Source organism: Bos mutus, chromosome 27 (genome assembly GCF_027580195.1).
Source record: "Bos mutus isolate GX-2022 chromosome 27, NWIPB_WYAK_1.1, whole genome shotgun sequence".
Lineage (NCBI taxonomy): Eukaryota > Metazoa > Chordata > Mammalia > Artiodactyla > Bovidae > Bos > Bos mutus.
The window spans coordinates 21,257,625-21,275,456 of NC_091643.1; the positions used below are offsets into that span (position 1 = coordinate 21,257,625).

At 39.1% G+C, this 17,832-nt stretch overlaps 1 protein-coding gene across 1 annotated transcript in view; it reads right to left on the reverse strand.

Moving 5' to 3' along the window:
- Positions 1-2,275: 2,275 nt before the first annotated feature.
- LONRF1 (LON peptidase N-terminal domain and ring finger 1) overlaps positions 2,276-17,832 on the reverse strand; it is a 46,337-nt gene continuing 30,780 nt past the window's right edge. The window contains exons 7-12 of the mRNA XM_070364114.1: positions 16,370-16,484; positions 13,325-13,446; positions 10,728-10,886; positions 10,452-10,614; positions 6,086-6,238; positions 2,276-3,727 (exon numbers count right to left, since the gene is read on the reverse strand). Coding sequence (XP_070220215.1) covers positions 3,569-3,727; positions 6,086-6,238; positions 10,452-10,614; positions 10,728-10,886; positions 13,325-13,446; positions 16,370-16,484 — 871 coding nt within the window. The 3' untranslated portion in view covers positions 2,276-3,568. The remainder of the gene's footprint in view (positions 3,728-6,085; positions 6,239-10,451; positions 10,615-10,727; positions 10,887-13,324; positions 13,447-16,369; positions 16,485-17,832) is intronic.

The following is a 17,832-nucleotide window of genomic DNA, read 5'->3' on the forward strand; positions in this document are numbered from 1 at the left end:
TAGGCTCCCAGGTGATGCCAGTGGTAAAGAATCCACCTGCCATTGCAGAAGACACAAAAGACACAGGTCCCATCCCTGGGTCAGGAAGATCCCCTGTAGGAGGAAATAGCACCTCTCTGGAGTATTCTCGCATGGAGAATCCCATGGAGAGGGGAGCCTGGCAGGCTACAGCTCATGGGGTCACGAAGAGTTGAACACAGCTGAGCACTTTCACTGCCTCTGCCCACCTCTGCCCTGTGTCCTAGAAAGGACCCCGACCCACCCTCTGCCTCATCCCTTCATCCTGTCTGAATTCATTCTGCTTAACTCATCTGCTTATTTTTATGACACTCACTGGTTGCCAAGGACTGTCTGAGGAACATATTTTAGATCCCCAGGTAGTTTTTGGAATTGCATGTCCTCCAATCAAAGGGCACTGGATTTGTCGTTTTGTAGAGTGTCTTTCCACAAATTCGTAGGAATTGACTGTCTACTTGCCTTTGTTCCTTCCTGTGGCTTCGCTGGTTCAGTCCCAGGCAGCCTGCTTCTGCTGACCGTGAAGAAGGCTGGGACACAGCCTACATGAGGGAGGTTGGTGGCTTGCTGTCTGTGCCTGAGGGCTCGCCACCCCATTGGGGATCTGTGGCTATTTATGGTTTTGTGGTCTTCTCTGGCCCAACGCCCACATTCAGTGCTTTGGCCCGAGAACAGCTGCTGTTGCTGCCTGCTGCCTAGGCCAAGTGGGGACAGGCCAGACTATCCAGCCACCTCCCCAAGGAATCTGCCCGAGATTCTCTACCAGTCTGGGGCTCCCCTGTAGTTCTTCATTTCTATAAAGCTATGTTCTCCTCTGGTCTTCTATATCAGATCCTGTTTCCAAATCTCAGAAATTCCCCCAGAAAACACTGACTTTGGTTTTGCATCACCATTAGATTTCATTTTCTTTACTGTCACTGTTTTGAACTTGGGGAGGAAAACAAGACAAAGGTATTTTCTCAATCTAAATATCTTTATCCAACTTCCCTTTTTAATTGGCATGTATTTCAACTCTGTTCAGTGGTCAACCTATGTCTTGGAGATTACGTCTGTCTAAACTGCTAGACATTAGTCTCAGTACTCGAGAGGCTTTATGTATTTAATTCAGGTATCCCCCCTAAACGCTATAAGTAAAGTGTAAGGAAAGTGCTATGGATTCAGGGTTCTAGCTGAGTGAAGGTATTCAAGTTGACCTTGAGGAACAGGAAGAACTGCACATGTAGAGACAGGTGTTTAAGAAGGGAAGAGCAACAACCAGCTACCTTGGCTTGAAATATGGAATTCCTGACAGAACTTAGTCACTTCAAGTGACAAGAGAAAATGTGTCTCGTTTTTTCTTTTTTTTTTTTTCTTTCTGATAAACTGAATGGGAATTATAGGAGGAAAAAGATTTCCAAAGATTTTCTATAGACATAGTAATTATCAGAGATCATGTACCACAAAACCAGGGTCGAATGATAAATAAAACCCATGAATTCCCATTAGAAAGCAGGTGTATATAGACAGAGACCATTTACTGCTGTGTGTGTGTAGACACACTGCAGAAATGTATCACAGATGTGGATCTAACACCAGGTAACGCCTACTGCCATGTGATACATAATTTGAGAACTATACAGGTAAACTCTTCATTGACACCACCCAGACACTACTTAACAGACATTAGATAGTTTATTACAAGAAAGTGCAATCTAATACTTCAGAAAACTATTCATATGGTACTTTTGGGAAACTGCTCATTCTTTGAACATTTTCTGTTCAACTATTCAAGATTCTTGAGTAGCATAATTGTGGGGACAAAGGGTGGCCCTCTATCTAGGCAGTCATTTCTGCCTTTTTGAAAAATAAAAACATTTGATATTAAGATGACTTATTTATATTTGAAAAATTCTAGCTGAGAAACTGGGGACCTAAGTAGTTAAAACTGTTTAGTCAAGAGGAATCAGTAAGAGTCTTATCTTTATCCTTAAGGGACATAGATATTTTTGAAAATTATTATTTTTAATTGAAGGATAATCACTTTACAATGTTGTGTTCATTTCTGCCATACATCCATATGAATCAACCAAAGGTATACAATATGTCCCATCCCTCTTGAACCTCCCTCTAGATTGTCACACAGCACCAGGTTGAGCTCCCTGCATCATATAGCAACTAGGGACAAATCTTTTAAGAGGTTGCAAAATGTGTTTTAGAGGATGGGCATAGAGCTTCCTTAAGATACTTCACTGTTTGGTCAAAAGAAGACCAAAAAAACATATTTCAAAAATATTTTGAAAGCTGTATTATTTACATCTCATAACACAAAACAGTACAGAAAACTCATGTTCTTTTTTTGACACTGACCTAATAATTAAGAAAAAAGTATTATGAATTTAGCTTTTATTCAAAATTAAATAAGCAAAAGCAAAATTTTTAAGAAACTTTTTACAAATTACTTACATAAAAGAAAGTTAAGAGGGACAGTCACAAGTCTGCAACAAATAATTACAAAAGTATCTAGGGCAGCATGAATACAGACCATGTCACAGCATAGTGACCTAACTGTGATATGAATAAGGCATAACTAACATTTGCACCAAGACCAGGATTAAAAAAAACAAAACATACTTTAAAAGCTTAGTTCTACATTAAGCTTCTTTTCCCTCAGATCCTTAATGGGTTTATACTATGTAATTTTTTTAAACAAACACATCATGTCAAACTATAAATTACACAGATGGGCAGTTAATGTGAAAAGCCCCCCCAAAATGTACAAATGAACTGGTACTGAACTGAGTTCTCCATTTACCTTTATGTACAGTTAAGTGTAAACCATATTTTCACAGTTTTAAGTGTTTTATGAATAGATGCACAGTACCAAGTCAGGTTTGCAGTTGTTCCTGAAAACTGGCTCTAGGTTCTGCATCCGATGCCCGTCGGCTATTGGGATGCAAGTATTTACATAAATAAGAAACCGTGTCATAGTCAATGGTCAAGACGGTTCAGCAAGAGCGGTATTTCCGACAAAGAGGGATACTCAATACCATAGCTTAAATACTTGTGCAAAGTAAGCATTAGGACAGAGAAATCTGAGGCAAATTCAATTTGCAAAAACTTGTGTCGCTACTGTTGTAAACTTGGGCAATAAATGACCCTCGGCAAGTACTGCTCTCTATGGCTTTTTTTTTTCTTTTAAAATTTTAAAGCCAGAGAAAATGCACTCATACTACCCACACGTGCAGAGACACACACACGCACGCACCCACCCCACATACACACACAGTTCTCATTTCATTTAGAGTATGGTACATAGTGCAACTTCATCACAATGTAGAGGTTTAACACACATTCAGTGTGTGTTTTTCTGTGCAAGTTCTTAGTGGTCTAAATCCTAGTTGAAGGTATTCGTTTGCAGAACCACATGACTCAGGAGGTTGAAGAAAAAGAAAAAAGAAAACGAACAGTTTCCTTACGTTTCTCAAACCAGCACTGGATGTGCAAAGGCAGCGGACAACCTGGCCGTCACCCCAGCCAGATTAGGGTAATTTCAGAGGAGGATCCAAGCAGTTGGTTACTTAGATTGGTCTCTGGAAAAATAAGTCAGTATATGCTGTATCTTTGTCAACCGTTCTTTCAATGACTTCATTGACAAAACCGACAGCTGATAGCGGGGGTCAACAGGAAGGACGGCAAGAAGCCACCAACACCAGGCCGGTCCATTAGGGATTGCCTAAAAAGAACCCACATCTTATAATGTTAACAAAACAAGTAGTTATGTAGGCCCAGCAGCAACATACCACCACCAAGCTAATCTGGATTGAGCAGTTCACAGCGTTAGATTCTCTTTCTAAATAAAATCTCCCTACCATTTTCCATCGTGGCTGTAGCAACTTATATTCCCACCAACATTCCCTTTTCTCCACTCTCTCTCCAACATTTGTTATTTGTGGCCTTTTTAAATGATGGCTATTCTGACCTGAGTGAGGTAGTAGTCTTGATTTCCTCATTGACCGATTGGTTTTTTAGTAGCATACTGTTCAGTCTCTATTTAATCATTCTCACTTCTTTTCCTGCAGTTGATTTCTGATTTTTGTTGAATGAGGTTAGTTCTGTGTCCTAATATGTGCACTTGAAGAGAATGAACTTTTTTGGATGTCTATTTAGAAAAGACTTTTCATTATTTTTTTAGGATAGGTTTAGGAATTGCTGTATTCTTTTACTTTTTGCTTTTCTAAGAAATTGTCTTTCCTTCTATTCTAAATGATAATCTTGCTGGGTTGAGTATCCTGGGTTGCAGGTTCTTCCTTTCAGGGCTTCGAATATATCTTGCCACTCCTTTCTGGCCTGCAGTGTTTCTGTAGAGAAATCAGTTGACAGCCAAATGGGGCGGGGTCCCTTGTAATTAACTCTGTTTTTCTCTTGTTACCTTTAGAATCCTTACACTTTCGCCATTTTAATAGTAACATGTCTTGGTGTAGGTTTGGGATCCTCTGTGCTTCCTGTACCTGGAGATGTGTTTCCTTCTTTAGATTTGGAAAGTTTTCAGTCATAACTTCTTCAAATACATTTTTGATCCCCTTTTCTCTTTCATTCCCGTCTGAAATCCCCATTATGCATAGACTGGCCCACTTTATTTTATCCCATAGGGATCTTATATTGCTTTTTTTTTTTCATTTGGCTTCCTGTCTGCTGTTTTGATTGGGTAATTTCCATTGTTCTGTCTTCCAGAACACTTATTCTTTTCTTATTCTCTCATGATTCATTCTACTATTCATTGCCTTCAGCTTAGCTTTCATCTCAGCAAATGAGTTTTCTAATTTTTCTCAGCTCCTCTTTATAGTTTCTAGTTCCTTTCTAGAACAATCTGCATTTATGTTGATAGCCCTTTTTAATTCCTTCAATTATTTTCACTGCCTCCTTTTTGAACCTGCTGTCTACTAGACTGAAGAGGCCTATATTTCATTGTTCTCTTAGGGAATTCTCTTGGGTCTGTTTACTGGGAGTGCCTCCTCTGCGTCTTCATTTTACTTACATTTCTCTTACTCTGGGTTTAGGAGAAACAAGTAGGCACTGTAGTCTCGGACGGCTATTTACAAGTGGGAGCACCCCTGCACAGCTTGTGTGGGTTTAATAGATTTTGGCCAGAGTGCTGTTTGGTTTGGACACCCGCTGCCTCTTTCCTCAGGCTGCCTGGTCATCGCCCCTCACTGGGGGCGTGCAGGCACGCGGCTCGTGGATGCTTCTGGAAGGGCGGGGGTTGGCGCCCACTCAGGGAACCCTCTGCAGGGGCAGCGAGTGAGGCCACCTCCGGAGTCCGGGACGGCGGTCACGGCTAACACCCCCGGAGCTCGTGTAGTCAGCCCCCTGCTGCCTGAGAGAAGCTCCTCTGGTGGTCCTGCGCCCCCAACAACGGCGTCCTGCCTCTCTGGCGGCCCAGGCTTCTTTCCGTGCTCCCCCAGCAGGGAGCGCCACACCCCAGCCCCTTCAGGCTCTCCCCCGGCAGCCAACCCCCTCCTCCCGGCAGGGTCTGACCTCGGAAGCACCCCCTCTTCCCCGCTGGCCTCCCTGCCAGTGAGGGACCTCCCAGGAACCGTTTCTCCGTCATGGCTCCCTCCCAGGGGCGCAGGTCCCATCCCAATTCCCTTCTCTCTTTTTTTCTTTCCTGCCCGGTTATATGGAGATTTTCTTGCTTCTTGCAAGTCTGAGATCTTTACATCAGCGTTCAGTAGGTGTTCTGTGAGAATCGTTCCGTAGGTACATATAAGTTTGATGTGTCTGCGCGATCTTGATCCGACCTCCTATGTCCCACATTTGACTCCTTATCCCTCCTTCTGAAAAATCCTCACTAGAAGGGCTTTCTCCTTCTCTGGCACTAACTCCTAACAGACAGCTCAGCTCACACCTGTTTGCTTTCTCTTCCTATATAAGATGCAGTGGGTACCACTGTGCTAGAAATATATGGTCATGAGTCTAAGGACCAGACAAAGGAAATGTTGAATGAAACTCTAAAGATGAAGAAACTTAAAAATCTAACAATTTGGGTTTACACACAGAGTGAAACTTGGAAACAGTATCAAAGCCATCGTACCTGCAGGTTTTCCTCCCGCCCAGGCATTGATCCAAAGTGCTGAAGAATCTGGCTTCGAAATCTGTCTCTTAAATTCTGAAACCAGCTGCAGGCTTGAGAGTAGACCAAATCATGAAGTTGCCGGAGGTTCTCTATTTCATCTTCATTCTCAACCTAGAAATACAACAGTAAGATGTCTGTGTTTAGTCTTCCCATCCACACTACCAACGTTATAGAAGTGGAGGAAAAAGTATTTAAAAAGGAATACCTGTCCCAGTGCTGGATTAGAGTGTTTGTGTGACTGACTTCACTCAGCAAGAAAATCTCTAGGTCCATCCATGTTGCTGCAAATGGCATTATTTCCTACTTGTTAATGGCTATGTAATATTCCCTTGCAGATATGTACCACTCCTCTGTTGATGGGCATTTAAGTTGCTTCCATGTCTTGGCTATTGTAAACAGTGATGCAGTGAACACTGGGGTGTATGTATCCTTTCAGACCATGTTTTTCTCTGGGCATATGCTCAGGAGTATTATTCTTATGAACACAGTAAACCCCATACATTTCTGCCTCACATAGTACCAATAGGCCAGACTCAGACAGCAAGGCCTGACCTCCCAGCACAGCTAACCTGGCCTTGCTGAGTTAGCAGTCCAGCTGGGAGGGGCAAGATGGAGAGTGAGTTCTCAGATAAAGGTCTACAGGGACTGGGAACTCATCTCTATGGATCAAGGGCCTTTGAAAGCAGTGGAACAAAAAAGCAGAAGAATACAGTTGCTACAATGAAAGGTAAGATTGGGGGAGGTCTCAGGTGCAGATCTGCTGTGGCAAAAGTAGGAGGAGCACAGAGGAAAAGCGTAATTACAACTTTTACCAGGGAGTTGGGTCAAAAAACCAAAACACGCAATAACTTAGCATAATAAAGCCAGAATATCAAAAGATAGAGAATACATTATGCAGTGATGAAATTCTGCTGTAAAGTCCTACCTCAATCCCCTCTGTACGCTCTTTGGACTACTGGTTCATCAAACTGCAAATACAAAATTAAATGCTTCAGCCTTCCAGCCTAAGATCCAAAAGACTAGGCACATAAAACACAGGTGGGAAGATTGAGCATTAACTCATCCATCTGATATTGATTTCTTTAACACACTCATATCCCACTCGCTCTGTGCCAGAGAGGGCTATATTTCACATACATTAATGCATCTGAACAAATACTGCCTTAGTCAGCCTTTCATATGTCAAGAATGACTCAGTATAAAGACAATGAGACTCTAAAAAACATCCTGATATATAAAAGGTAAGACTATAGTACACAAGAGGCAAAAGAACGTAACTTTTTTATTTAATGACTTGAAAAATAAAACTGAAGATGAAAAAGCATCTGCTTTTTCACAACAATGTGGATGTGCTTAATGCCACTGAGAGGGTATTGGTACAAAAGCAGACATATGGATCAATGGAATAGAAATGGAGAGCCCAGAAATAAACCCAGAAACCTACAATCAATTTTTGATAAAGGAGCCAAGGGGTATTGGAAAAGTTGGACAGCCACATACAGAAAAATAAACTCAAAATGCCTTAAAGATTTAAACCTAAGACATGACACCATAAAATTTCCTAGAGGAGGTCACAGGCAAAACATTCCCCTAGGTTTTCTTAAGTCAGTCTCCCAAGGCAACAGAAATAAAAACAAAAAGACGCTCATCACTGCTAATTATTAGAGAAATGCAGATCAAAACTACAATGAGGTACCACCTCACACTGGCCAGAATGGCCATCATTAAAAGTCTACAAAGAACAAATGCCAGAGAGGGTGTAGAGAAAAGGGAACCTAAGTTGGAACAGCTACTATGGCAAACTGTACTAAAAATAGCATTACCGTATGATCCAGCAATCCTACTTCTGAGCATACATCCTGATAAAACTGTAATTCAAAAAGATACACACACCCCTATGTTCACAGCAGCACTGTTCACAGTAGCCAAGACACGGAAACAATGAATGGATAAAGATGTGGTACACACTGATGATGTGTAACCAACAAGGTCTTACTGTATAGCACAGGGAAATCTACTCAATATTATGTGGCAGCCTGAATGGGAAGGGAGTTTGAGGGGAAATGGGTATATATAGCTAGGGCTGATTCCCATTGCTGTCCACTTGAAACTATCACAATATTGTTAAATGGCTATACTCCAATATAAAATGAAAAGTTAAAAAAAAAGATGTGATACATACAATACTACTCAGGCATAAAAAACTTTAAAATGCCATTTGTAGCAACATGGCTGCAACTACAATGAAGTGAAGTAAGGCAGAAAGAGAAAGTCAAATACCCTATGATATCACTTAATGTGGAATTCAAAATACGACACAAGTGAACCTATGGAACGGAACCACAGGTACAGAGAATACACGGGTCGTCGCCAAGGGAGAGGGGACTGGTGGAGGGATGAAGGGAGAGGTTAGCAGGGGTCAGCAGATGTAAGCTTTTTATATAGAATGGATAAACAAGGTCCTACTATATAGCACAGAGAACTATGCTCAGTATTCTATAATAAATGAAAATGGAAATATTTACATTTTTTTAATATTTTATGTATAAATGAATCACTTCACTGTTCAGCAGAAATTAACGCAACACTGTAAATCAACTATACTTCAATTTTAAAAATCTTGATTAAAAAAATAAACATGATACTTGTTAAAACTATTACAAAAGAAAAAAGTATCTAGTTTCCAGCCTTTTAAAATTCGTAAACAAGGAATGATAAAAATCATGAGTCTTGGTTAGAAAAAGGAGCTAAAAAGCTGGCAGAAGTTTTAAAGTTATGGAATTTCCTTGCAATAACAGAATCTAAAATGTTATTGAAAGACAGAAAACAGAATTACAACACCAAGGGAAAAAAATAACCTTGATATAAAAAACAAATTTGAGAAGCTTTCCCAGAATGAACAAGAAATCATTACACAAATGAGGCACTAAGATGAAGAAAAATTTAGACATTCCTAAAACTACAACATAGAGAATTCAGTTCTAAACATCAAATCCCTAATACTTTCAATATTCTATCATACTGTCATATTTATATGTCATATATAGTCAAGAAATTTTGTCAGCAAATCCAATATATGGAGATGTAAATTTACACAAAACTAAAGTTTATTAGTTTTACAAAGAATATCACCTTTAGGAAATAAGTCCATTAATCAAATATGCTAAGGCACAGACTATGTCAATCAACTCAAAATTCCAACTCAATACTTCTAGCTCACTGCACAAAGTTTTCCATAGCATCTTTATAATAAAATAGGATACACAGTGGCAGATTTAATGAAGTTCATCAGCAGAGAAGCTTGTCAAGAGTGCAAGATAAAACATAGCACTCAAAGCCAGAGAGCTGGTTTTAAATTATCATCTTGGCAAATTATTACTAATTAAAACTCCTGAATCCTACTTTCCTTACCTGCTATCTGACTTTTGAAAATTCAGTGAGCTACTGTTTGTAGAAATGCCCAATGCTAACACTCAGTAAATGCTGCTTGGGATGATCAAGCAGATCAATGAACAAATGATAATACAAGATTTTCTGATTTTTCTAATGCCCTTCCAAAGAAAATTGCCTTTCATTTGATATTTATAGTATCTCAAATCATTTTTCTGGTACCTAAACTAACTGCAGATGCTAAAGCAGGTACTAGAAATATCAAAATGGTAGCATTAACCCTATTCAAGAAAATTATCACACTAACCCTCCCCAGGTAAGATACAACTTATATTATACTGACAGTGCTGTATCTGTGATGCTCTAGAGTTTGTGTGTATGTTATCACTGAGGTTATCTTAGGCATATCTTATATATAGAACCATTCAAGGATTTCATGTTTACTTTTATACCAAAGTTCAATCTACTGCTGACTGTATCAGCTTTGACTACTAATTAATCTAAAAGGGAAGGAATTAGCACGTTTCATAACTTAGGTTGGAAGTTCAACACCTGCTTTTGTTAAGTAACTACCATGCAGCTACACGTGACTACATTCTAGGCATGGTGGTGGCTGTCAAGGCAGTAGAAATGAACAAAGTCTGGGTTGTGGCCTCCCAAGTTCTCTTGGAACTCACAGTAATTAAGAGCAAGATGATATAAAGGTCCACCTGAAACTGTCACAACATTGTTCATCAGCTATTCTCCATTATAAAATAAAAATTTCAAAAAAAAAAAAAAATGAGAAGCAGGTAATGGAGCTAATTTGCCTAAGTATTGATGAGGGTCTCTGACAGGAAGAACTGGTTAATGTGCCTAGAAAACTGTAGCCTTCACGCCTATACAATGCCTAGGACAGAGTACACCAATGCTGAAAAAGGGTAGGTTTTAATACCTTAATATCTTCCAGGTATTCAATGTCTGCGGTGCAATATCCATCTTTCATTCCTCTTTTTAAAACCCTAAACCGCTTTCCTCCAACGGTATCAACCACAGACCTTCCATCAGGCAAGAAATGTACATTTCTAATTTGTAACATACAACCATAGTCTGCAAAACTAGAAGAAAAACTCCAGTTAGTACCAAAAGTTCAAGCCACAGGCATGCACGTTCTCAGCAATATTCACAGAAAACTCAAGAATCAATAAAAACATTTAGACAAAAAGCATACCTATTCTGTGTATCACTGACGCACATCCCAAACTGTTTAGTTCCAGTCTGTATACTTCTTCGAATCATCAATCTGTATCTTGGCTCAAATACATGAAGAGGGCAAGGCACAGTGGGATAGGCCATAGTGCAAACAAATATTGGAACATTCTTGGTCAAGCTGAAGAAGAAAAAAACTGCATTAGTATACATCAGAAGATACAACAAAAATGAGTAAAACTTTAAATAATAGAAAACAAAAATTTACTCTAAAATCAGGTAATTTTCATTCTTGGCAGGAATAAGAATCAGCATCCCCTTCATTTAAGCTTATGTTGATACAATATTAATCCTAAAACTGTCTGCAATCCTCTTACAAGTAAATTTGAATTTACAAAGTTGTCATATAGAGCTATGCACGTTTATGAATGAAAAAGCAATTGATTGTAATTATTTTATATTAAAATGTTTAAAATATTTGTAACATGACAGAGTTATTATCTTCTATCCATAAAACACTCTTACTCTTAGACAATAATAAGTGAGTTCCTGCAAAGGACAAAAAACACCTTTAAAAAAATTTTTAGTCACTAAAATATTTCCTAACAAAAGCAGGTAATTCAATGGCATACAATTTTTTCCAGATAATTAAAATGATATTTTAATTCCCAGATTGGCAGGAAATATGAAGGATAAAGGCAGCACTCAGTTTCTCATTAATCTAAAGAAACCCTTTGGCAAGGGTATGGGGAAAAACTGGCAGTTGATGGGGGCAGTTTGAAATAGTACAACCATACCGAAGAAGAATTTGGCTATATACATCAAAATTTTTTTTAAATATTCATATCCTTTGAACCAACAGGTGTACTTTTTTCTGCAAGTATTGTGTACAGTTGCCAAAACTTAGAAGCAAAAAGAGACAACCAGTAAAATAAATTATGATGTAATCATAAAATGAGATACTATATTTAGACTTTAATGAGAAAGGAAAGTATTGAATAATGGGAGTAAAATAATCCCATCTTCGTTTATAATGTATTTATATATATTAAAATCAGGAAGGATATACATATTAAAATCAGGAAGGATATATGCCAAAATGCTAGTGGTGATTACCTTTGAGTTACAGATTATGGCTCTCCCTGCCCACCCCCAACTAATATTTTCTACTCTTTCTTCAAAAAGACCACAATGTGAAGTCTATATGTAATACATGTTTAACATACAAGTCCTAATTCCTCTACTTTTAAAACTGTGTCTTTTACCATCACTAAGCACTCTTATGAACATAAAAACAAGGGGGGGTGCACAACCCAGTATATCTTTTAATTAGCAAAACTTGTAAGTACCAGAGAATGAGCTACCCTTAAGAAAATAGCCCAGTTAGTACACAGCAAGATTCCCGAGGCTTCTCTGCATCACACGCAGCTTCCCCTGCATCACTACTCCTGTCATTCAGGAATTCCAGTCTGTGTGTGTGTTGGGGGTGGGGGGGGAGAGGTCTGGTCCTGTCACTGTGTTGAAGTATTTCAAAAATAAGTCTGAAGCTTTCTTGTATCCAGCTTTTTGCAGTGTTGGTCCAAAAGGTTTATAATCCACACATTAGAATATTTTTTATCACAAAGTCACAATAAAATATCAGTTCCATCAGAAGACAAACCACTATCAACTTCTATAAAGAAAAGATAGAAACCTTTCTTCTATTGAAGGCCACTGACCCGATGACAACATTTGGTGGACACATACTAAAAACAAAAAGTCTGTAAAGCAGTTATTTTTCTCTTAGAAAATGTTTTAATTTATATTAAAAAAAAAAAAAAAACTAGAAACAGCATGTAAAAATTACAATTTTGGTCTTCAGTGTCCAGTTAAAGTGGGAACAGGAAAGAGTTAAGAAATTAGAAACCCATTAAAGAAACTTGGAGACTGAAGAAAATGGTGAAAGAGGTCAAGTCATGGAGGAAAGAGAAAAGAAGAAAAGTGTGAGAAAGCAACACACAGAGCAACAAAATTACCCAGCCCTGATGAGCTTTTTATGTGCTCTCAGTAGTACCCTGTACCACTGAATCCCAAAGTTACCACCAGGTTTTTCACCTTCCTGATACTAAGTCAATTATGCGAACAGTCAGTATCTTCATTGAGATTTTAGCCCCTAAAGTCACCCCTTCCAATTTGTCTCAGGTCTCAAGGTCCCACCCCCTTGCAAACCTCTGATTGGCTACTCCCCCTGCCAAATCCAGGCCACTTACCCTCTACTTTCTCCTGTGGGCGGAGACTGATAGTTAAGGGCGGCAGTTCCCAGCAACCACCTCCACCAGCCTGATGTCCCTGGAGGAACACCCCGCCCTCAGCTGCCCCCCCAGCTAAAAGACTGGTTCAGTGTGGAGAGCTGTCAGGACGTCACTCCCAACAGAACATCTGGAAGTTACCAAATAAACCTGAAAACCTCTGAGTGTTGAAGGCAGGGGAAATTAACCAATATTTGTTTACGATATGCCTTTGACTAGACTGGGTTGAACTACAGACAGAACCCAGCTGGCTGTGAGGAGGCTTCTCCTCATTATTTCAAAGGGTAGTAGTTTGATTTGATTATGTTAATTTGTATGAGAAGAAACTTACTGTGAGAGTTCAGCAGTTTCTTCATCATATATTTTTTTTCTCTCAGACAGCTCATCAGGCAGATACTTCACTATTAAATCTTCCAACAGCTGTGTGACACAGTACCTCCTATCTGCTAGATACTGAAAGACAATATTATTTTACATTCCAGCACTTTTTCCCCCTACAGTACAAAACAGGTAAAACAGTTTAACTCATATAGTAAAGCCTTTATTACATATTTACACAGTCGGTTCTGAATTCATTAGTGAGGGGGAACAATACAACAGATGACGCTAAACTGGAAAACCTGCCTGAAGCTTAGCTCAAGAGCATTCAAGGTAAGTCTGCAACCCGAAACAAGTTCTGTATATAAGACGACCCTTGCCTTGCTATGATCACACATCATTAACAGCAGTCAGCCCTGCTCCTGCCGTCTCCCACACCAAAGGTAAGTTCCTTCTGACAGTGCATGTGTATCTGAAACTAGCATTTCAATCGAGAAACAAAAATAAGGAATAAAGAAAATAATGCATTTGCCTTAAGAAAAGCAAAGTTGCTCCCTTTTTTTGTTCCAGATAACTTTTCTTTCAGATTTTTCTTCTGCTGTCATCCCACTATGACTACTGATGCCCATATCTTATCAAGAGGCTGCTTTTCCTATGTGAGTCACCCTCTGGGTAAGGTGGTACGTTTGTGCCACTCCATAATACTCTGAACGCTGCCACCCTGATACATTTTTGTGTTACTTTCTCTTCCAACTGCCAAAAGCCATCTGACTATCCTTCAAGGTCTGGCTGCAATTTTACCTTTTGTATAAAGTGTTCCTTATTTTTCTGTCTCCTAGGAATAACCTTTAATATATAGAAGGCAGCTACCATACCCTGCACTATATTAGCTGGACAGGGATATATTATATCTCTGTAACTAAACTAAGAACTGCATAGGGCCAAGGACCAGTTCAGAGTGTGTACACAGAATTCTGAACAAAACGTGTGTGTGTGTGTATATACGTCCAATACCAATTTGCTTAATGAGGAAACTCTTGTGAGACAACCACAAGACAAAGAGAAACCAGCTTTTCCCCTAGATCCAGCAAAAATAAGGGCTTTGTCAGTATCTAATGAAGTACAGAGTAGAAAATATGAATGGTGGGCAAATGGCTTATACTTGTGGTTTTTCAACTTCGGCAAGAACTGTGGCTTGTTAAAAGTGCAGACTGCTGAGCCCTCACCAGGTTCTGATTTAGTGGCTCTGGGGAAGGGTCTGCGAATTCATATTTCTAACAAGTTCCCAGGGGATATAGATGCTGCTGGTTGGGGGAACATACCTTGAGAACAACTGGGCTATTGACTGGAGAGATGTACTCTTGAGCAGATAATATATACATATATATAGGTAACTTAAGAGTTTATTATAAAATTAATCAAATTAGAGATATAAAAGCAATTTCAAAGTAATAAAGACATTTTAAAACTTAAGACTCATGTATTAAATTTGGGAAATATGGCCTCTCTTCCATTACTGGTAAGAATCTAAATTTGTACATTACTTGAGACCTAGGCAATCTGGCAATTGGTTTTAAGAGTCTTAAAATATATGGCCTTTGATGCAGTAATTCTCCCAGGAATTTATCCTAAGGAAAGAGTCAAAGACACTGACCATAGTATACTTAAAAAAAAAGAACTGAAATGCTCCAAAACAGAAAAATGTTGTATCATTGGACTACTATGCTGCTATGAAAATCACATCTTTGAGATGCATTCAGATGAAAAAATGAGCAAAGTAAGTAGGAAGAGCAGAAAAGTAGAGCATATCCATTTTATCCGTGTAAAGGTATATTTAGACTTTACCAATTATACATGGTGTCAAGTCAGGACAAAGGATAAAGTTATTTTTAAACAGTATGTTAGTTAAGTTTTTAAATAACATCCTTACTTTGTTTTCCTTAGAACTTCAGACATTTAAGGTGCGATAACTCTAAATTTAAAGCATAGTAAATATATAAGCATATCGAAAAACTTTGTAAAACCAGGAAAGATAGCATGTTTCAGAGTACTTTATCTGAAAACAGAGTCTAAAAGTTGAAAATGTAAAACTCTTTAAAGATTTATTTTAGGTTTCCTGACTTTGTAAACATTCTATGTTTTGTGTTCCACTACATGTAGGGTTGCTATGTTGTATGAAATGTAACAATACATATATGCTATATGACATCTGTACAGAGCTATGCTTTCTAGTTTTCATCAAATTTTTACATTGTATTTTCAAGACACTTATTTTCTTAAAATCTAGAGACAGAATCACTCTCCTGGATCAATGCTACCACTGCAACAAGAATTCTAAGGCTCTGGCCTCACCTTGGAGGACATCAAGCAGGACTGAAGAGGGTGCTGCCCTCCCACTGGTTACAGAAGAGACCCACCTGAGATCCAGCTGTTTTCCTAATGTAGGTGATCTGTGCAGACCACCTGCCAGACAAGGAGGGGTGTGGGAAGCCTCTCACTTCTTGCCAGGCTACCATTTTCTAGAACTGTGCTGTCCAATGTGGGAGCCACTACTCACATGTGCCTACTTAAATGTAAATTAATTAAAAGTACAGTCCCTCCCACACATGTGGCCAATAGCTACCACGTTGGACAGCATAGATACAGGGCATTTCCATCAATGTAGCAAGTGCTACTGGATGTTGGTCCAGACGTTAAGGGGATTGACTGAGGCCTGAAATCCAACCTAAAAATGGGGGTGGGTGGCAGGGCAGTTGAGATTCCCCAATACTGTCATTAAAGTCAACATATTCCTGACCAGATACTTGATCACACCTCATGTGTTTAAAAAATTAAGTATAGGGATTCGGTCTTCAGACTCTGCTTTCTCCCACCCTCTCCAAACTCACTTTCCTCCAATACTAGCAGATGGGTAATGAGACATGCATGATCCCTTTTGGTCAATCAGTATGTATAATGTAATTTATTCTGAACCTAATAATCATTATTTCTGTGGCTAAATAGAAGTCAAACCATGTTGCTACACGTAAGAGCAATAAACAAATACACAAATGCTTACCTCTTTTAAGCTTTCTTTGCAAAGAGGACAATATGGTGTGTGATCTAAACAACGCTCAAGACAGTTCTTACAGAATGAATGTCCACAAGGGGTTGTCACTGGCTCAAAAAACAACCTGAAATCAACCAGAATACATGTTAGTTTTCACCATAAGCTGTGCACTGGAAAAACTGAACCAATAATGTAACCGTAACACCAGCTTCTGTTTAGAAGAGGAAGGAGAGTTTGACAGGCACGAGAGGAGGGAAGGACCAGTGGTAAACGCCAGGTACAGCCTCCTGAACTGTTTAAAGTTCACCATCATCGGGGGTACCCTGCTTGGAGCTGTACGGACTGATATCACCACCATTCACAGGGGCTACTGCAGCCTCGAAACGGGGCTGGTCCAAACTGAGATGGGCAGTACTTCTAAAATACTTGCACCAGACTAGTGCAAGATTAACAATGTAAACTGTATTATTACTTATTCATTTGTTTTTGTACACTCATCACTTTAAAACTGGTTTGCTTATAAAGCGCCTTACTATATGAAATTCATTCAAAATAATCCAATGAATATTACCATTGAATCCCAAAGAAAACTGATGCTCAAAACCAGATGTGATACTCAAACAATATGGAGAAACTAATTTTCCTTACATTCTAGTTATTTCCTGAAACACAATACTTTGGGAGTTCCCAGAAGTATTGTTAGATGTATAAGTACTTCAGAAATCGTCGGGGTCTGATCCCCTCACCTCAAGATGAAGCAGCCAAGGGTCAGAATCAAGGGACGTGGTTCAGAAATACCTGGTGTGGCCAGTTCCAGGTGCTTGACACACTGTTCCCTTGCCTCCACCACGATTTATATAAATGGAAAATGTTCTTTTCAAATTATCAGTCTTAGAATTACAAGCATTCATATAATGGAAATCCTTATCCAGTGTTACTTAAAAAGGATTTTGGAGTTAAGATACATAAACAAGATAGAATCACATACACACAATACATCATTGTATTCTTACCCAAATCTAAAACCATGGAGTCTCAGTAATAACATGTATAGCTTTTATAGTACAATTCCTCAGATACTTTCTATATTTTAGTCATTTGATTGTTGTAAGACTTAAATATAGCATGGTGGTAAAGAATCTGCCAGCCAGTGCAGGAGATATAAGAGATGCAGGAAGATGCCCTGTAGAAGGAAATGGAAACCCACTGCAGTATTCTCACCTGGAAAATTCCATGGCCAGAGGAACCTGGTGGGCTACAGTCCACAGGGTTGCAAAGAGTCAGACACGACTGAAAGACTGAGCACTTGAGCACGTGCACATACACACAAATCCTGACACCACTTTCTAAGTGAAAAGTCAAAGTTAGTTCCTCAGTCATGGTAAAGAAAGGGAATGGGCCCACCAGGGAAGCCCCTTCTAAGTAAGGAAAAGCTAAATAAGGTTCAGAGATTGTATTATTTGCCCAAGATG